Genomic DNA, 21742 nt, shown 5'->3' with positions numbered 1-21742 from the left:
GTTCGCCTTTTTTGTGCTACTACAGGAGCATTTTTCGTTCATTTAATCTTATAATTTTTTTATTTGATATTGTTCCATCTTATACAGATGAAATGAACTACGTAGCTATAGTTGAACACCATGCATCTTGGTTAATAGTCAAACACACCACTGCAACACCACGGTGGCATACGATTTTCACGGTGAAATATTGTACATTGTGTTTCCACCTTTTCAAACCTCAGACGGTCTGTGAAAGTACTAAAAAAGCATATAAATCACCGCTTGTACTTCTAGAGGTGGGAAAACTGGAATGAACTAAAGTAATTATGAATGAATCATATGTTTTACAGCAGTAAAATCGTACGTAAATGTTATTTACGATAACCATTGGGAGAGATACATATTTTCATCCACTAGTTTATCTTTCTGTTCTTTTCGCAGATGTATCCAGAAAAGCTGAATGTCACCGTCATTTCATATGATCCTAAATTTTTATGTTTACGCGTATGTTAATTACTACGCTGCACGTTGGGAGGGGAGGAGCTGTAACTAGGGGAGGCTGTTACATGTTTAAATGTATCTTTCTTCCTGTAGGGGTTAAAAATACTTCTCTTATGACTGAAATCTGTATGTTCCTTTTGGACACATGAGGCCTGTGTGGGTTTATCCGTATATTATAATATCGAAAATAATACCATCCTGGAGGTAATTACAGAAGATGTGTGAAATCGCTACAGGAATGAAGAAAGTGAAGGCTGTAGCTGATAATGATGTACCTACAGAAAATTTTAAAGCCACACAAAGAGTAACACAGTAAGAATTTTCGATACGTTTCACGGGATATATGTTGAGTATGACAATTCCCCAAAATTACTGTAATTACTCAACAAAAATTTTAATCACATAACATAATGTGAATATTTTCATTTCAGAAACACGAAAGTAGTGGCGATGATCTTACGTCAAGTCAACGACGGCAGCAGTGGCAAAGTTAACAAAACCTCTAATCTGTTTATTCATCATCAGCATCCTCATCATCATCATCATCATTTTCATTATCTACTTGATATTCATTATTGGATAAATGTCTTTTGCAGATTGTTTTTCAGCAAAACGATGTTCAGTTGCCCTGCAGTTTTTAAATCTTTTCTAATTTCAAGAAGTTGTCTCGGTGTTTGTATATCTTTGGACTACTGCAGAGCATTTAAATACTCCACAATCCATCAGTCCGTCTACGTCTTGCCGTCCATCACCATTTCCTCTTAATTAGTCATAATTACTCGTTCCACCTCCCTGAATCAATTCTATCACTGTGCCTCCTGAGCAACTATTCATTCCTCACTGAGCGAGCTTCATATATTAATGGATATCGTATTAAATATCCGTGTCTCACTAATGTAAAACAGGTATTACACATTGAGCGTAAACTATTCATTTTAGTAAATTCTGAAACTCCGTTTTGAACTGTTCTGTCGTTTGCAACTCAGGTCATTTTAAAATCTTCTTTTACTTCTTACTCTGTCTGTTCAGTTAGATTAGATTGCATTAATATTTCTTTCATAGATCATGCACTGTGAATACGACACTTCGTAATGATGTGGAATGTGTCAGTTTAATAAAAGGTCTCTTTACAAGACATAATTCATCGTTTGTTTTTTTATATTGATTTATATCTAAGAATTCATCTATTGAGTAGAAAGAGTTGTCATTCAGAATTTTTTAAATTTTTTTTCTAAATGCCGGTTGGCAATCTGTCAGACTTTTTATAGCTATTTAGTAAATGATCACAGATCTTTGTGGCAGGTTAATTCACGTCTTCCTGTGCCAAAGTTAGATTTAACCCGGAGTAGCAAAAGGAGGATATAAGATGAACATCAACAAAAGCAAAACGAGGATAATGGAATGTAATCGAATTAAGTCGGGTGATGCTGAGGGAATTAGATTAGGAAATGAGACACTTAAAGTAATAAAGGAGTTTTGCTATTTGGGGAGCAAAATAACTAATGATGGTCGAAGTAGAGAAGATATAAAATGTAGACTGGCAATGGCAAGGAAAGCATTTCTGAAGAAGAGAAATTTGTTACCATCGGATATAGATTTAAGTGTCAGGAAGTCGTTTCTGAAAGTATTTGTATGGAGTGTAGCCATGTATGGGAGTGAAACATGGATGATAAATAGTTTGGACAAGAAGAGAATAGAAGCTTTCGAAATGTGGTGCTACAGAAGAATGCTGGAGATTAGATGGGTAGATCACATAACTAATGAGGAGGTATTGAATAGAACTGGGGAGAAGAGGAGTTTGTGGCACAACTTGACAAGAAGAAGGGACCGGTTGGTAGGGCATGTTCTGAGGCATCAAAGGATCCCAAATTTAGCATTGGAGGGCAGCGTGGAGGGTAAAAATCATAGAGGGAGACCAAGAGATGTATACACTAAGCAGATTCTGAAGGATGTAGGTTGCAGTAGGTACTGGGAGATGAAGCAGCTTACACGGGATAGAGTAGCACGGAGAGCTGCATCAAACCAGTCTCAGGACTGAAGACCACAACAACAACAGTGAGCATCAGCCTTGCTACTAGTGTTGTAGCTACGCACATTGCTATTGCTTTTGGATTGGGATGAATTATTAATAACAATTATCACAAGTTAATATACTGGGTGAACATTAATAAAAGCGACAAAATGCAGAGACGGATTCATGACTGGTTGGGGAGGAAGAAGGTCCTCTGAACGTATGCCAGGAAATGGATCGTTGCCACGCTCGATGAAAAATAAAAATTCCTCTGACCACGTGCCGTCTGTTCCTTGTGTATTGCAGGATGTGTGATTGGCACAGCATACCGTAACTAGCGGAAAGGTCCTTGTATGTCGGATATACAACTCCACTGTACCTGGGAGGAAGTAATAATTCTAAAACAGACAGGACATGACAGCAACGATGTTACATAGCATCTGTCGATGACAATTTGCCAAAATGGGGTCATAGCCAATTAGATAAAATATGAACAGTTTACATAGCAGTGTAGCTGGATTTATTCATAATAATTAATCACTGTCCGTTCCTCATACAGTCATTACTAATATACAGAAAGAATTCATACCAACACGCTGGTGCGCAAATAACTTCGATTGTTTCCAGTATAAAATAAACCTGCACGAGTTTCCCTGCCCAAATTCTACAGGGGCGCCTGCTCTTCCTGCTGTGCGACTTAAACATTACAGCAGTTTATCGTTTGTTTGTGGTCATCTCAAGAACACGACCTTACTGTACTGTAGGTGTGTTCCTCTGTACTTCGTCTGTGGACCCAACTAGTGTGTGGTCGAAAAGATCCAAATCACAAGAAATGGGACCTTCTCAAACTCAGTAGCATGCAAGACAGCACAAAATGAAGTAGAATTAACTCAGCTGTCCCTTTGACGCGCCTGCAGAATAATTGTGAAACTTGGAAGACAAGGCTCATCCTCGTTCATTTCTAGGCTGTTAAAACTCGACTGTTCTGGGAGATTTGCGATTCTTTTCGGAGTTTTTCCTACATTCATTTTTTCCAATACTGGCCCTGGTTACACTTTACCCGAATCACCCAGAAAGTGCAGCTATAAAAACACATTTTGTTGAACTTCGCCTGCCAACTTGAAAAATATATCTTCGTTCATCCATATTTAAATTGGATGATGGTGCGACATCAGCTGGTATATTTTTATTAAAAATGAAACTCTTCCAGCTGTACTTAAGATTTAATATTTATTTAGCTACTACTTTCGACGTTGCATCAACACATCTTCAGGCCCGTACACTTTGATGATATCAGTTGTGTGTGGCTGAGTTCTATAAGTCCGTGGTGAGACCAATACGTGCTCTAAACGGATGGCGGGCAGTAACTAGTAGCCAAATAAATATGAAATCTTTCATTTTTAATAAAAAAATAAGTTATCCAAATAATGCAATAAATTCATTAGATGAGATATCAATTTTCGTATGCAACCTATTTTCAACCGGCTGGCATTGGACAGCTGGTAGGCTGCACTGCTCCCATCACCAAAACACCAAAGGGAGTTGCACAGACACGGTAGACGCCTATAGTGTTGGCACTTCCTATGTGCAATGGCTTTGTCCCTATCATTTCCGAAGTAAGAAACATTTACAGATATGTAAACTTTGCCTATTTCAGGAAGAAACGTATCTCTGGCTTTATTTGGAATGAAGAACATCTGACATGCTTGAAAGTGCTTTAGGGATCTGTAGCATTTGAAAATTTAGGAACTTCTATGTGACTTTTATGGGATATAGAGACTTTAGGACTTTATATTTCTTATCAGTGGAATAGTGACAAAAATGAAGAGAAACAGAGTTCCCAAAGCTTAACCATAGCAAATTAAATACTGGAATCATGGTGAGAGCTGAGTTTCTCCAGCTTATACAGTGTTATAATAACGCACAGGAATACAACAGGGTGAAATCGTCAACAACAGCCGATATATCGACAAGTACACACCCTGCCATGTTCAAGGCAGAATTCCCGTAACTTGTCCGAACACTGAAAAGATGCTTTGCTGAGAATGTATTTCGATAGATGTATTTCAAAAATCAAAGATAAACTGAAGTACTTCATTGTGTTCAGTAGCTCTCGAGATATGATGTTATTAGCGTGCAGCTGTTTCCCAAACGGGAGAATTTCAACTGTTCCTGAATGATTAACATAGCTCTCATCCTAATGAATATTATTAAGATATTTCTGCTATTCTTACAGACACTATAGAGATAACTTATATTAGTTTCAGATTTTTCATGTGATTGTTGTAGAAGGTGTGGAGAGTGGAGCTCTGTGTCGGCTGGCTGTGGACAGTACTCGGCATTATGTACATTGAAGGTAGAGGGGAGAGAAAGGAAAGGGAAGGGAAGAAACTGATGATAAATCGGGACTTTATGCAGAAACAGCGGTGACGAACGAAAATGTGTGCTGGACCAGGGCCCGAATCCATGATTTCCTGCTGACTAGGCAGTTGTGTTAAACACTGCACAACCTGGTCACAGGGGTTATAACAAATGCATGGAGTATCTCGGCACGCTACCCGACCAGCTCACATTCCCATCCAGTGCCAACTATCCACAGTCCCTGTCCACTCTCACTACTCTGAGATACCCGCGGAGCTCGAACAGTAATCAGCATCCGCGCTGAAGGTTGTGGATGCATTGCCCATCGAGGCAAATCAGTTATCTGAATGCGTGGTGTCTGTCATTTCAGACATGTCTGCAAGAAGAGACACTACACATTCACATGAAAAAGTACTTGTTGTGCCAGTGTCACAACTCTGGATATTAAACTTCAGATGCCACATAAATTACATCTGACTATACTTGTTCAGTAGAATCACTTCTTATGTACGTATGTACAGCAAGCTCCTGATTGTCTAGATTGATGCAGATTCAGATTTATGTGGATAACCAAACAACATGGTAATCCAAAATACAGGTTTTTTATCTTTATTTTTTTATGAGAAACTATTTACTGCATTTGCAAAACTTGTTGCATGCCACATTTGAAAGTCCACTGAAATAATTAGGTGTGTCACTCCTCAAACAGTAGGCTGCAAATTATCGAGCTTCAGCTAGTATGGAAAAAGTTAGGTAATACATAAACAGGAAATCGGCTGCAAATACACTCCTGGAAATTGAAATAAGAACACCGTGAATTCATTGTCCCAGGAAGGGGAAATTTTATGGACACATTCCTGGGGTCAGATACATCACATGATCACACTGACAGAACCACAGGCACATAGCCACAGGCAACAGAGCATGCACAATGTCGGCACTAGTACAGTGTATATCCACCTTTCGCAGCAATGCAGGCTGCTATTCTCCCATGGAGACGATCGTAGAGATGCTGGATGTAGTCCTGTGGAACGGCTTGCCATGCCATTTCCACCTGGCACCTCAGTTGGACCAGCGTTCGTGCTGGACGTGCAGACCGCGTAAGACGACGCTTCATCCAGTCCCAAACATGCTCAATGGGGGACAGATCCGGAGATCTTGCTGGCCAGGGTAGTTGACTTACACCTTCTAGAGCACGTTGGGTGGCACGGGATACATGCGGACGTGCATTGTCCTGTTGGAACAGCAAGTTCCCTTGCCGGTCTAGGAATGGTAGAACGATGGGTTCGATGACGGTTTGGATGTACCGTGCACTATTCAGTGTCCCCTCGACGATCACCAGTGGTGTACGGCCAGTGTAGGAGATCGCTCCCCACACCATGATGCCGGGTGTTGGCCCTGTGTGCCTCGGTCGTATGCAGTCCTGATTGTGGCGCTCACCTGCACGGCGCCAAACACGCATACGACCATCATTGGCACTAAGGCAGAAGCGACTCTCATCGCTGAAGACGACACGTCTCCATTCGTCCCTCCATTCACGCCTGTCGCGACACCACTGGAGGCGGGCTGCACGATGTTGGGGCGTGAGCGGAAGACAGCCTTACGGTGTGCGGGACCGTAGCCCAGCTTCATGGAGACGGTTGCGAATGGTCCTCGCCGATACCCCAGGAGCAACAGTGTCCCTAATTTGCTGGGAAGTGGCGGTGCGGTCCCCTACGGCACTGCGTAGGATCCTACGGTCTTGGCGTGCATCCGTGCGTCGCTGCGGTCCGGTCCCAGGTCGACGGGCACGTGCACCTTCCGCCGACCACTGGCGACAACATCGATGTACTGTGGAGACCTCACGCCCCACGTGTTGAGCAATTCGGCGGTACGTCCACCCGGCCTCCCGCATGCCCACTATACGCCCTCGCTCAAAGTCCGTCAACTGCACATACGGTTCACGTCCACGCTGTCGCGGCATGCTACCAGTGTTAAAGACTGCGATGGAGCTCCGTATGCCACGGCAAACTGGCTGACACTGACGGCGGCGGTGCACAAATGCTGCGCAGCTAGCGCCATTCGACGGCCAACACCGCGGTTCCTGGTGTGTCCGCTGTGCCGTGCGTGTGATCATTGCTTGTACAGCCCTCTCGCAGTGTCCGGAGCAAGTATGGTGGGTCTGACACACCGGTGTCAATGTGTTCTTTTTTCCATTTCCAGGAGTGTATATCGTAAATGAAAATGTTTGTTTTATTCGTGACATACAGTGAGGTGACAAAAGTAATCGGATACCTCCTAATACTGAGTCGGATTTCCTTTTGCCCGGTGTAATGCAGCAACTCGCCATGGCATGGACTCAACAAGTCGCTGGACGACCGCTTGTGTTAATATTGAGCCATGCTGCCTTTATAACCGTCCATAACGGCGAAAGTGTTGCTGGTGCAGGGCTATGTTCACGAACTGACCTCTCGATTAAGTACCGTAAATGTTCAATGGGTTTTATGTCGGTGATCGGAGTGGCCAAATCATTCGCTCGACTTGACCAGAATGTCCACCGAACTATTGCGAACAATTGTGGCCCGGTGACATGTTAGGGAATGTAGTCCATGAATGGCTAAAAATGGTCTCCAAGAAGCCGAACATAACCATTTTCAGTCAATGACCGGTTCATCTAGCCCAGAGAACCCAGTCCATTCCATGTGAACACAGCCCACATCATAATGACCCATCACCAGTTCGCACAGTGGCTTATTAAGAAGCTACGTCCAACGCTTCGTGGTCTGGGCCACACTCAAACCGTAGCATCGGCTCTTATCAACTACAAACGGGACTCATCTGATCAGGTCACGAATTTCAGTCGTCTAGGGTCCAACCGCTGTGGTCACGAGCCCAGGACAGGCGCAGCAGACGATATTGCGCTGTTATAAGCAAAGGCACTCGCTTCGGTCGTCTGCTGCCATAGCTCATTAACGCCAAGTTTCGCCTCACTGTCGTAATGGCTACTTTCGTCGTACGTCCCACATTGATTTGCGCAGTTGTTTCACGCATTTTTGCTTGTCTGTTAGCACTGAGCCGGCCGGGGTGGCCGAGCGGTTCTAGGCGCTACAGTCTGGAACCGCGCGACCGCTACGGTCGCAGGTTCGAATTCTGCCTCGGGCATGGATGTTTGTGGTCTCCTTAGGTTAGTTAGGTTTAAATAGTTCTAAGTTCTAGCGGACTGATGACCTCAGTAGTTAAGTCCCATAGTGCTCAGAGCCATTTGAACCATTTTTGTCAGAACTGATAACTCTACGGAAACGCCGCTGCTCTCAGTCATTAAGTGAAGGCCGGCGACCACTACGTTGTCCGTGACAAGAGGTGATGATTGACATTTGGTATTCTCGACGCACTCTTGACACTATGAATCTCGAAATATTGAATTCCCTAAATATTTCAGAAATGGAATGTCCGATGTGTATAGCTCCAACTAGCGTTTCGCGTTCAATGTCTATCAGTTCCAGTCTTCTACATCTACATCTACATTTATACTCCGCAAACCACCCAACGGTGTGTGGTGGAAGGCACTTTACGTGTCACTGTCATTACCTCCCTTTCCTGTTCCAGTCGCGTGTGGTTCGTGGGAAGAACGACTCCGTGCGCGCTTGAATCTCTCTAATTTTACATTCGCGATCTCCTCGGGAGGTATAAGTAGGGGGAAGCATTATATTCGATACCTCATCCAGAAACGCACCCTCTCGAAACCTGGACAGCAAGCTACACCGCGATGCAGAGCGCCTCTCTTGCAGAGTCTACCACTTGAGTTTGCTAAACATCTCCGTAACGCTATCACGCCTACCAAATAACCCTGTGACGAAACGCGCCGCTCTTCTTTGGATCTTCTGTATCTGCTCTGTCAACCCGACCTGGTACGGATCCCAAACTGATGAGCAATACTCAAGTATAGGTCGAACGAGTGTTTTGTAAGCCACCTCCTTTGTTGATGGACTACATTTTCTAAGGACTCTCCCAATGAATCTCAACATGGCACCCGCCTTACCAACAATTAATTTTTTATGATCATTCCACTTCAAATCGTTCCGCACGCATACTCCCAGATATTTGACAGAAGTAACTGCTACCAGTGTTTGTTCAGCTATCATATAATCATACAATAAAGGATCCTTCTCTCTATGTATTCGCATTACATTACATCTGTCTATGTTAAGGGTCAGTTGCCACTCCCTGCACCAAGTGCCTATCCGCTGCAGATCTTCCTGCATTTCGCAGCAATTTTCTAATGTTGCAACTTCTCTGTATACTACAGCATCATCCGCGAAAAGCCGCATGGAAATTCCGACACTATCTACTAGGTCTTTATATATATTGTGAAAAGCAATGGTCCAATAACAATCCCCTGTGGCACGCCATAGGTTACTAACGTCTGTGGGCGTCTCTCCATTGAGAACAACATGCTGTGTTCTGTTTGCTTGAGGCCATAATAACGTCGGAAACCTTTTCACATGAATCAACTGAGTACAAATGATAGCTCCACCAATCCACTTCCCTTTTATGCCTTGTGTATGCACTGTTACCGCCATTTGTATGTGTGCGTATCACTATCCCACGATTTTTTACACCTCAGCCTAACACCCTGATGGGTGGTAAGTTATGATTACACGCAGTCAGCATCAGTTACCTGTGCCCAAGATGTAGCAGTGACGTTACGGTCTGTTGTGGACTCATTTTAGAGCCGGAAAAGAATCCTTGTGCGGTAAATACAATGTTGTCAGAGTACAGGATGTACAAAGACAGCAGGTTTTGCCACATTAAGTATATGCTTATGAAGATATTGGTGTTTTCCCGATGTGTATATGACGGCTAGGGGATGGCGTTAGAGGTGTTTAATCAACACTAATGTGTATTTCATATACGAACATGAAGAAATATATTTTTGAATTTGATCATGTTGTTCTGAAATGGGTGATTTCACAGAGTATTGTAAAACATGTTTCGATTAAGTACCGTTCGGTTTGAAGCCCATAGTGTAGATATTTCGTAACGTTGTACGTTTTAGAAATTCGTATTCATGTGTGGTTCTGGAGCATTCAGCCGAAGTGAAAGTCTTTATGAGTTTTTTCAGAGTCCACAGCCGACCATGTCTCGTATTTAATAATTTAATACGCTTTAGTTTTGCAGACTAGTGTGACACTTTCCATGGGGCTTCATTCAACAAAAACTATCCAGTTGTTAATAAGTTATAAAGCCGTAGCAGAGTTACAAACGGGAGCGCTGTGAGTGATCTAGCTGGGTAAATGGACCACATTTAGCTCGGGGTGAAAGCAGCCACTAGCGAGTTGAGGGCGGATGTCCCGTCCACCGTTGGCTGCACCAGATAAAAGCTGAGACCCTCGCCGACCAGATCATCGGCTTTTGCGGGACAGAATGCGGCAGAGTGCTCTTGCCTTTTTACGAACAGTCGGGGCAGTCCCGCTATCGGCTCATCACAGAAATGAAGCGCCAATCACACCAAAAACCTACAAGGCGTTGGCTTGGCCTTCTGCAAGAAGAATTTTCTCCGCCGTAGCCTGATAAAACTGACCTCCATATCACCAGTGGCCAGTCTCACTGCCATAATAATCTTCTCTGCAGCAGCTTGAGGACGATCACTCCATATTGTCTGAGGCCGATACAGCAGGTCAGGTAAAACATAACGCTACATCTAAAGATTCAGCAGGAACAACAGTTTAATTTTTCATCCGTATACACGCCGAGCAAACAGGGCTCGACAGATATAGCAACCAGCGTCTAGAAGAGCGTCCTGGTGGTACAAGGACCCAGTCATCTCGCTAGACTATGGTCGGCCTCAGTAACTGTTGTGTGCGAACTTACATTGGGAAGAATCTACTTACTCGAGCCGACCGCGGTGGCCGAGCGGTTCTACGCGCTTCACTCCGGAACCACGCGACTGCTACTGACACAGGTTCGAATCCTGCCTCGGGCATGGGTGTGTGTGTGTGTGTGAGATGTCCTTAGGTTAGTTAGGTTTAAGTAGTTCTAAGTTCTAGGGGACTGATGACCTCAGATATTAAGTCCCATAGTGCTCAGAGCCATTTGAGCCTACTTACTCGATTTCAGACTCTAAATTTCGTCGAGTGGATGAAGCACTGCAAATAATTTAAACTATGTTACGTGAACACACAGGGTATTCAGAAATTCCAGTTACAAATTTATAGTACTTGTGGAAGGGACTGAGCGCATATGGGGTGCTCAAAAAGTCTCTCCGCAGTGCCGTATGGTTGTTAGCCGCGCGTGCCGTATGCCACAGTGAATATACCGAAATGAAACTCAGTGGAATACAAGTTATTAATTTACTGAATATTCATTTTTACTTACAAATTTTCACATTGAATGTTGAAAGCGCCCCCCCCCCCCCCCCGTTCCTGAATACACAATTCAATTCGTCTAACCATGTTTCCAAACACAAGCTGTAACATTTCTTCTGTAACAGAAGCATTGAAAGTGGATATTGCTGTTTTCAGTTCATCGATGGATTTTGGACGGTTTTTACACACAGTTGTTTTCACTGCAGCCCAGAAGAAAAAGTCAGGTGGTGTTAGGCCAGGCGATCGTGAAGGCCAAAGTCCCTGTGAAACTATGCGATCACCATATACATCAGCAAGCAGTGACATTGAAACGCGAGCTGCATGCGCGGTTGCACCATCTTGTTGAAAATAACCGTTCAGTATTTCACTTAAGACAAGTTCTCCTATGAATGGGTACTGAATATCACTGCAGTATCGTTGTCCGTTTATTGTTTCGTTGAAAAATATGGGACCCACAATCCGACGTCTTGAAATTACAATTCAAACTCCTGTTTTCACAGAATGAAGTGGTTCCTCATGAATACACACTGGATTTGCAGTACTCCACGTACGAGAATTTTGGGAGTTTATGTATCCGGATAAATGAAACCACGCCTCATCAGTGAAAAGCGTTTCATTAAGAATATCCCTTCCATTTTGTTGAACGAAATTGTTGAACCATTGACAATAATGCAGTCTCTTTCCATGATCAGTGTTTTTGAGTTCTTGCACGACTGTCACTTTGTATGGGAACAGTTCTAAGTTTTTCCTTACAGCTGTGTGGGCCGTTCCGACGCCAGCATCGATTTCCTGGGCGAGGTTTCTTATTAACTTGTTCAGACTCATGGACATTTTATCGGAAATATCGAGTAGTCTGTCCTCAGACAAAAGGCTAGGACGACCACTTCTCGGTGCAACTGTCATTGAACCCGTACTTCGAAATCGCGATGTGGGAGTGTTGTCTCCGGGAAAACTGAATTAAATGTTTGACGAACTGAAACTGTGTACTTACCGCCAGCTTTGAACAACTGTTCGACTAAAAACACACGTTCGATGGTTAACAGTGACAAAAACGAAGCAAACGAACACAGGTACTAAACTTAAACGTTCACGTCAACACGTAACGACACACACCAACGATACTACTGACGCTGGCTGGGGTAAACGAAACAGTGGAATGTTGGGAGAGTCCACTTGAAGGGTAGTAACCCAGGCAGGCGAACAATCATACGGCACTGCGGAGAGACGTTTTGAACACCTCTTAGTATTTTGAATAGGAACCATGTCCGGAACTTACCACATCCGTTCTACGACGGTTTCAGTTCAGATGTGTAGCGCTAAGAGAAAAACGTTTGAGAGTTACTTCTCCTGGTATGCAATAGGGTAGACGGGATGAGGTATACTACTTTTTGTGGTGTCGTATCCAAAGATTAATTTACGAGACTGCTGTAGCGACAGAGGAAGATCTACTGGCACGAGTTCTGGCCGCTGCTCTGGAAACTGAAGAGACACCGGGTGGGACGGAGAATGTGAACAAGAACATGTATCGTAAGTACAATCTCTGTAAAAACGTTGGTGGTCGCTGCATCGAGTCGCTGTTGTGATGCATCATTGTTGTTCTGTACCTACATTATGCTGGGTCCTTTTTTGTTCTGGAATAAGGGTAAACACGAAATGTTTGAGTGTTAATACAAACAAATGTGCTTAAGTGATAAAATGATGTTTCGTTATGTTTCTTTCGAATTGTTACCTAATAACCGTAGTGCGTCACGCCTGAATCAGTTCCTCAAGCAGAAGTGGATGAGTTAAATATCTGAACCGAAACCATAGTAGAACGGAAACGGTACGTTTCCGAATATGGGTTCCTATTCAAAAATTATGTACTCATCACCCCCTGCAAGTCCGAGAAGCTTTTAACGGAAATTTTCGAAAACCCAGTATACTACGTCTTGATGAGAGGATTCTTTTCATATTAATGAACTCGAATTTTTTATTTTTTTAGGAATCCAGTTTATAAATGAATTTTTCGATATAATTTATCCGTCAGTTTATAGCGCAGTTGTGAGTCCGGGTTCAGAACTGCAACAGGGCCTGTTGTATTATTCGTAGAGAGTCTCTGTAAAGCACTTGATCGCTTTATATGTTTTTAAAGAGATTGTTGCAGAATATATCTAGTGATCTACAGACTGCGTTTCTGTTCTATGTAGCCGCTAGCCACCAAACTAAATCTGTTGATAGCTACAACAGAGGGGCTGTTTTTCAGGAACAACATCTGAAGTAACCTGCAGGTACGGAGACAGTCTGAGTCACTGCTTTTACCATAAGTTTCGTATTACGACACTACCTGTCTGAGCTGCCTCTCTAGAGAGGATGAGATAAAATTGTAGTAACTATGAACTGCCACGATACAACAGCGTGCACCCCCGCAACTTCAGGCTCAGATTTTCTTTAATGCAGGGTAACTTGCCAACTGAGTCAGCAACAAATGGAGAGTCGCTAGCCTGCTGCAGCCGATTTCTGGAAGCAAGCAGAGCAGACGCAGCGGAGAAAGGTATTGGCGCACTGTGCTCACCTGCTTGGAAGGCGCGGCGTAGTTGAAGGCTGAGGTGATGATGTGGATGGCGGCGGTGGCGCAGCCCAGGATCATGCACCAGCGCAGCGGCAGTGGCAACATCGCGTACGTCACGAACACGATGAACAGCACGTACCACACCAGGTACTCCTGGTACGGGAAGCCGATGCCGTCGCCCACGAAGCCTGCGCAAAGTCACACGTAGCCTTCGTAAGCACAGTGTCGAATTACGCCGGACACTGCTGTAAGCGACGAATTAACACATTTAGGTAAGACCTATGTCATTAACAACATAACATTGCTCAAATATAAATAACAATTTGTGACGGCTTATTTAGTGAGGTTTTAATCTGAAGATTGAAGGGAGAAAGTGAGAATTCTGCCAACTTGGTCGCAATGGTAATATCTCCGCGGATGACGTTTTCCCTCGAAAGAATGGGAATTGTGCGTATTGTGCCGCTCTCTGGGAAGCTGGTTCACCTACGAGATCTTCATCTACATATATGCCCACACCCTCCAAACTACCGTGGGGTGGATGGCAGAGGTTACATCCCACTGTACCAGTTATCAGGCTTTCTTCCTGTTCCATTCATGTATAAAGCGCGGGAAGAATGATGCCTCTGTGCATGCAGTAATTATTCTAATCTTAATCAACATCCCTATGTGAGCGATACGTAGGGGATTGTAGTTTATTGCTAGCGTAATTATGTAAAGCCGATTCTTGAAACTTTGTTAATAGAATTTCTCGGGACAGTTTACATCTATCTTGAAGTGTCTCCCAGTTTAGTTCCTTCAGTATCTCTGTGATACTCTCCCACGGATTAAACAAACCTGCGACCATTCGTGCTCTGCTTCTCTGTATACGTTCAATATTCTCTCCTAGTCCTATCTGGAACGGATCCCACACACTTGAGCAATGTTCTAGAACCAGTCGCATGAGTGATTTGTAAGAAATTCCCTTTGTAGATTGACCTCACTTGTCTAGTATCCTACCAATACGTTCTATCAATACAATTCATGATAAAGTCATGACACTGATTTTTATCTACCGAAGTTTTTATTTTTTCAGACAACAGTATTAACCTCTTCCAAGTAGTTCCCTTCACCAGTTATACACTAGTTGAGTCGTTCCAATCTTGGTAGCAGCACTGAAATGCTTCAACTGGAAGGACCTTTAAACATGTCGATCACACGTTTTACAGAAAAGGATTCAGATCAGGTGAACGGTGGGGCAGTGGAACAACAGGAATGCCTTGTTAGATCAAAAGTTCCATGATGGAAGTGGCCGGGACACATTGGATGTTGTCATGATGCAGCATCCACCTGTGCGCAATGGCCAGTCTCACTCGATTCACCCTTTCCCTGAGCCTTTCAACAACAATTTTGTAAAACATTTAACTGGCAGTTTGTCCTGGAGCAACAAATTCTTTATGACCGATACTCCTATTGTCAAAAAAGCAGATCAGCATCGTTTTGACATTTGATTCGCTCTTTCGAGTTTTTTACGGCCGAGGAGGTGTCTCAATCTGTCACTCCTCATTTTGGCGCTTTTTCTCAGGGCTTTTGAATAAAGTCCGGGATTCGTCACTTGTGATCACACGACTAAATCATTCGTGTCCACGAATCCCATCAAGAAGGTAAACGCACAAGTTTCTTCGATTGTCCTTTAGTTGAGTGGTGAGGTCTTTAGGCACAAGTGTGCAAATTTTCGGTCAAAGTTTGTTGTATGGTGAAATTATCGAAGTTTGACAGGTCACACATCATCCTTAACGTTAAATGTCGGTGTGATCTCACAAGAGTGTGCAAAAGGTCGACGTTTTCGTCGGTTTTGAAGTTATAGGTCTTTCTTAGCGCGGTTTACCTTTAACGTGTTCTCGACCATTGATTTACATCAACGAAAAACTTGTGCTCTTGGTAAGAAATGTTCCCAGTAGGCCAGTTTCAACTTTTTAAAGGCCAGCCTCGAGGATTCCCCAAGCTTAACACAAAAATTGATTGCGTAACGTTGTTCTAAATTTCGCTGTTCCATTTTTTTACTCCAAACAAAAACACTATTTCAATAATGGCGCTCTCAAAAATTACGTGGAGGCTTTACGGAGGTGTAACGCGAAATGAGCATCTGGGAGGGATGAACACACCAGTACACAAGTAGAATAACACAGTGTTGCTAGATCGCTCGCAGTGTTCTCAGTCTCATATCTTTTCTCGCACACCTCTCACTTACTCAAGAACAAGTGTGTGGGGAAATGCCGGACATAGTAAAGTTAATGCACTTACGATAGGCCGGCCGCGGTGGTCTAGCGGTTCTAGGCGCTCAGTCCGGAACCGCGGGACTGGTACGGTCGCAGGTTCGAATCCTGCCTCGGGCATGGATGTGTGTGATGTCCTTAGGTTAGTTAGGTTTAAGTAGTTGTAAGTTCTAGGGGACTTATGACCACAGATGTTAAGTCCCATAGTGCTGAGAGCCATTTGAACTTACGATAGTGTTTGCTACAAAGCCCAACCGACAGCTGGGGTTATAGTCTGCAGATCGTGGCCCAGTGTTCAGCATCGCTGCCTCGTTAGTGTTGGGTTCCAGATTCGATTCCCGGTTGCGTCGGTGGTTCTATTCGTTCGGTGTCTGGATGTTTGTGTTGCCCTAATCGTGTCATCTCATCTTCATCACAAAGAGGTGCGAGTCGCCAAAGGGCGTCAAATAAAAAGATTTCAATCAGATGGCCGAACAACCTGCCTAATAACCCATTTCACCTGGGGTTATTATGAAATCACAAGGGGTCTTGGAATCCGGAGGCTAGATGCAAGCACCGAATGGATGCAGGTCGGCAGCGAAAAAGTGTTTGTGCCATGTACCTGATGTTTGCCTGAAGGAGTCGGCAACCACTCAGACAATGAAGCATCGCAGGTTTGCATATGAACAAGGCGTTGCCTCCCCGGTCAGCGACTATCACAACAGGGACGACAGACGGCAGGACAAGCGCCAGCAGAGGTCCTCCGTGCCAGGGACCTATTTCCTCTGCCGTGCCACGTGCTCAGAACTGGATCGGCACGAACTCCTCTGCACCACAGCTATATAGGGCGGCGCAAGCCAACAAATCAACAGTGCGCTCGACCGGAATTCTGGGTCAGTTCATGCGCCGGCTCTTAGCAGCCGCCGGCCGGAGTGTCCGAGCGGTTCTAGGCACTACAGTCTGGAACCGCGCGACCGCTACGGTGGATGTGTGTGATGTCCTTAGGTTAGTTAGGTTTAAGTAGTTCTAAGTTCCAGGGGACTGATAACCTCAGAAGTTGAGTACCATAGTGCTCAGAGCCATCCGAACCATCTTAGCAGCCCATCAGACCCCGGTCGGAAGCCACCGCAGCGGGACCTACGACTTCCCAGCGATATCCCCAGACGCACCTGTCAGCCGACTACGCCGAACGCTCAACATCCGTCGTTAGGGATTATCAGTGGCGTAGCCTTCAAGTCCCACTATGTTTATTCCCTACGCGTTCCAGGCGTATATCTCTTAATGTCTGAGAAGTTGTATTAATTCTCTATTGAGAAGAGTTTTCCTTTGTCATTAAATCTCCCTACTGTGGTCGTAAGACACCCGTGTTCTTGTTTACCTGTGTTATTATTTCTTATCAAGCATCTTCCAGTGGGAGATTTATTAGTTTGTTTGCTGCGGTTTCCAGACGACCGCTATACAGGGAACTTAACCTTGGAGGAGGAAGTTAGGCGGTGATGTGGAAAGAAGCCGACTGACCAATTTGAGTACGTCTCTGTGGATCTTTATGAGACAGCCAATGAAACGAGCGAAGGCGTATCGGTATACGGGAGTTGGGAGGAATTGGAGTCTGCCAGTGTTAGGCTAGTGTTGCCCAAACGAAGATGGTTTAGCGAGTGTGGAGTGCGACGAGAGGTACCACGGCAGCAGTAAATACTAAGCGCGAAGGAAAAGGCTGTGAGTGTTGCCTGGAGTGCATAATAACGGAGAGGAGTCATCTGCCTAAAGTGGTCGAGGGAAAACGTTGAATATGTTCGCAACTGCGAATATGGCCAACCATCAGCTGTAGAATGGAATGACGACAGTGAAAATTTGTGCCGGACCGGGACTCGAACCCAGATTTCCCGCTTATCGCGAGCGGTCGCCATACCATTTGGCTAGAGACCCAAAATTCCATATGTCGTCAATCAAAGAGCACATCCAGTGCTACAAATGTGTGTGTCAGTTATCAACCTATACAGATTTGACAACAGTGCATGTGCTCTGTCTAATGTTTCTGTCACCTCTCTACCTTGCTGATACAGTTATGGCTATTATTTTAATGTCCTGTAGGGGAGTGTCTTTTCTGTGAGTTTACTTCCATGTTTTAAGTGTCCAGAAGGCATTGTGCCACGCTTCGGGGCTTATGTTGCCTAAACTGTTAATCAGGATATGTATTAACTGCAATTTGGGAAATAAAACATGTACTTTGACTTCTTTTTACATTGTTATAGAGATCGCTCTGATTCTATCAGTGTCAGATAATTAAGAAAGAGATTCACTCTTATTTTATACGGACATGTCTTTCATTTCTTCATAATGTTTCCATCTATTTTCCGTTTTCGTTGCATTCCAGTGGGTTTTGTAATATTTGTGTGTGGCAGATGTAAGAGACCTGAAGAGTTGTTCATTTAGTTGGAGTTGTTGTACAGTTTGCGGCTTTGATATCCCTAAGATTTATCCGATTCTTTTGAACGGATGCTGGATCTTCGGGAAATGAGCAGTCAAAAAGGAGGTAATGCGACATATTTAGTGTATTACACTTGACCTACGTCGTCAACATTTCATAGTGAAGCTGCCGACTCATTAATTTAAATTTATAGGTGTTGGGAGGATAGGTATGAAAGGGAGCCGAAAGCTGGTAGCCAAGTAAAGGTACGTCACAAGTTTTCGAAACTGATTATTCGGCACCATAGCTGTACATTTAGCTTCCTTATTGAAAAGCCATCAGACAATCCTCAGGCATTAAGGACGATCATAGACACCCAAATCACCGAGAAGCTTGTGCTGCATCACAATCATAAAACGCGGGAAAGCAACGGAGTCACACAAGAGGAAATACGAGGGTCATTCAATAATTAAAGAGACAGTTTGGTCTGGGGGAAAAACTGTTAGTAGGGCAAGTTTGGTGCTTTTATGGCTTTAATTTGGCATCACTGGGATGAGCCCTGATCAGCTGATGTAACAACATTGTTTTGTTTATAACCTCAAAAATGCATTTCAAAATGGTGAGTCCGCTTGAAAAGTCCACATTAGTTGAACAACGTTTTGTTATTAATTTTTTACTTGCTGAAGGCGAGAAATCATTGAATATACACTGTAGAATGTCTGAAGTTTAGAGTGAAGGTTGTATGAATATTGCAACTTTTTACAAGTGGGTAGAGCAGTTCAAAATTAGTCACGACTCAGTGACTGACGAACACCGTTCTGTCCGAACAGTTGCAGTTTCATCCTCCTCACTTGAAAGTCGAATTAATGACATATTTCGTGCTGACAGGCATGAGACTGCTGAAATGATAGTTGATGAGATTCAAGTTAGTACTGGTGCACCCATAACATTATCTGTAACAAGCCGAAGTACCGCAAAACATGTGCAAGATGGGTCCCAAAGGAGTAGACGAGGCTACACAAGGAAACAAGTTTGAGAGTGTGCACAGAGCTAAAGAAACGTTATGAAAGAGAAGATAAGCACTTCCTTAACTAAATTTTAACTTTTGATGAAACTTGGGTTCTTTATTATGAGGCAGATCAGAAAGACAAGCCATGGAGTGGAAGCACACCAACAACTGTCAAGAATAAATTCGTAAGGCAAGCATCAGCAGAAAAAGTGAAGTTGACGACGTTTTGAGATGCTGAAGGTCGAGTTTTCTTGTGATTATTTCGAAGAGCAGCGTACAATGAACAGCGAATACTACTCGGATTTGCTTTCAAACAAGGTGAAGCCATCCATGAGAAAGTCGTGGATCTCAAAGGAGGAGTGCAATTCTCCAGCAAGACAACGCAAGTCCACATATTGCCCAACTAACCAATGAAACCATCGACAAAACGGGCTGGGAAGTACTGTCTCATTCTAATTACAGTCCTGATTTAGCATCTAGTGATTTCCATTTGTTTGCTGCACTGAAAGAGGCATTATGTGGGAAGAGATTTCAGCACAACGAGGACATGAAAAAGATTGTGGAAAATTAGTTCAAACATCAAGATAAAGAGTTCTTTGCAGCCGGAATAAAAAAGCTTGTAGCCTGTCGGAACAAGCGCATGATGTTCAAGGGGATAATGTTGAAAAGGAGGAAGAGTATGTTTTTTTTTTTAAAAAATGCTTTTTTCTCCACACCAGTTTGTCTCTTTAATTATTGAATGACCGTCGTATGTTTTTAGGACAAAACATAATCCCAGAAAGAAACGATATTTTCTGAAACATTAATGTGCCACCTCCGCGTGATCCTAAACTTCGAGCGCAGTCGGGGATTCCACTTCTGCGTGTGGACTTTCAATGCATAAAACCCCTCTGGCCCGGATGCACGCACTGATGCTTCTGGGAGATGTGTTACAAAGCCGCTATATCCTGTCCCCAGGTCGAAGACGATAGCCATCTCGGGCACTGCAGAAGTGCCAATGATCGCTGGTCACAATGTGACGTCCTTTGTCATCAGTCCGTATCTCCTGGTAATGGCACCATTCCAACTGGCAGTCTACACATGAGACGGTAAGTACCTACTTTGGCTGCTGGTCGTCTTCGACCAATGGTGCTGGATGACACAGAATATTGCAGGATGTCCGTTACTTGTTCTCGAATGGCAGGCGTTACGAAGTGGGCGATGCACAATACTGCGATCCTGCCTTGTGAGGGTCAAATGTGGTCAACAGAGGTCCTCACGACTAGTATGCCTGATCTCACGTTGTCATAACTTCCAATATCGGGCCACTGTCACACCTGAATGGCCCTCAAATTTGGATATTGCCCGATTCCACCAGCCGCCAAATTGAGACCCACATTAAGGCCACTTCCAAATCCTCAAGTGCTGAAACTTCCTTGCAGATTAAAACTGTGTGCGGGACCGAGACTCGAACTCGGGACCTTTGCCTTTCGCGGGCAAGTGCTCTATCAACTGAGCTACCCAAGCACGACTCATGCACATTCCTCACAGCTTTACTTCTGCCAGTACCTCGTCTCCTACCTCCCAAACTTTACAGAAGCTCTCCTTCTTGCCCTCAAGTGCTGATTACCCTGTCTCACACGAGAACACTGGGTCTCCGTGTCCTTCACAATGATCACTCCACCTCTGACGCTGTTCACGCCTCTGATATACCGTACGAGCTTAGTAACCGTACTAAACACGAACAACACTAATTCAGCCTGGTGACATTGCAGCTGTATACATTCTCGTCAGTGGTGTGCACTTGTACGAAATTACATTGATATTCGACCGTTTCTTCTGGCGCTTCACTCTTTTTTGTCTGGGCATGCACGGGGTGATTATAATTAAAGTTAAACTTTCAAAACGCTGTAGAAATAACTCTTCTGGTCAGAATGACGTTAAATTGCAACGGAATATTATCGGAGAGGGGGAAAACGAATGGCAGAAGGAAAAAAAATAGGGTGAAAACTGATCACTAGATGGCGCTGTATGTGCCAGAAAACGTAAATTAAAACTCCTGTCATGCGCACAAGTCATTGAAGTTGGTATCAATACGCTGGGTACACGGCTTTTCCTCCTTTCATGTCTGCGACGTTCGCCATGGCTGTTTCAATGCTGGATCGCGCTCTGCTTGTAAAGCTGTATTACAAGAATGATGACTGTGCACACGCCGCTCTGCAGAAGTTCCGGACCCTGAAGGGTTTGAAAAAAGGCGTTGGTTCGATGACTGCCGTGCGTCTGTCGAAAATTATTCGGAAATTTGAAAAGACGTGTTCTTTTGGTGTGCAACCTTATAGAGGGAGGAAACGAACTGGCTCGACGTCAGT

The 21742-nt window shown here is 44.0% G+C and overlaps 1 protein-coding gene across 1 annotated transcript in view; it reads right to left on the bottom strand.

Moving 5' to 3' along the window:
• Positions 1-21742, bottom strand: part of LOC124774910 (adenylyl cyclase 78C-like) — a 723787-nt gene that overhangs the window by 381854 nt on the left and 320191 nt on the right. The window contains exon 4 of the mRNA XM_047249584.1: positions 13751-13935. Within this exon, the coding sequence (XP_047105540.1) occupies positions 13751-13935 (185 nt within the window). The remainder of the gene's footprint in view (positions 1-13750; positions 13936-21742) is intronic.

This window comes from Schistocerca piceifrons, chromosome 2 (assembly GCF_021461385.2).
Source record: "Schistocerca piceifrons isolate TAMUIC-IGC-003096 chromosome 2, iqSchPice1.1, whole genome shotgun sequence".
In the NCBI taxonomy this organism is placed as follows: domain Eukaryota; kingdom Metazoa; phylum Arthropoda; class Insecta; order Orthoptera; family Acrididae; genus Schistocerca; species Schistocerca piceifrons.
Note: the sequence above shows the minus strand (reverse complement) of the source record. Positions and strands in the feature narration are given on the sequence as shown.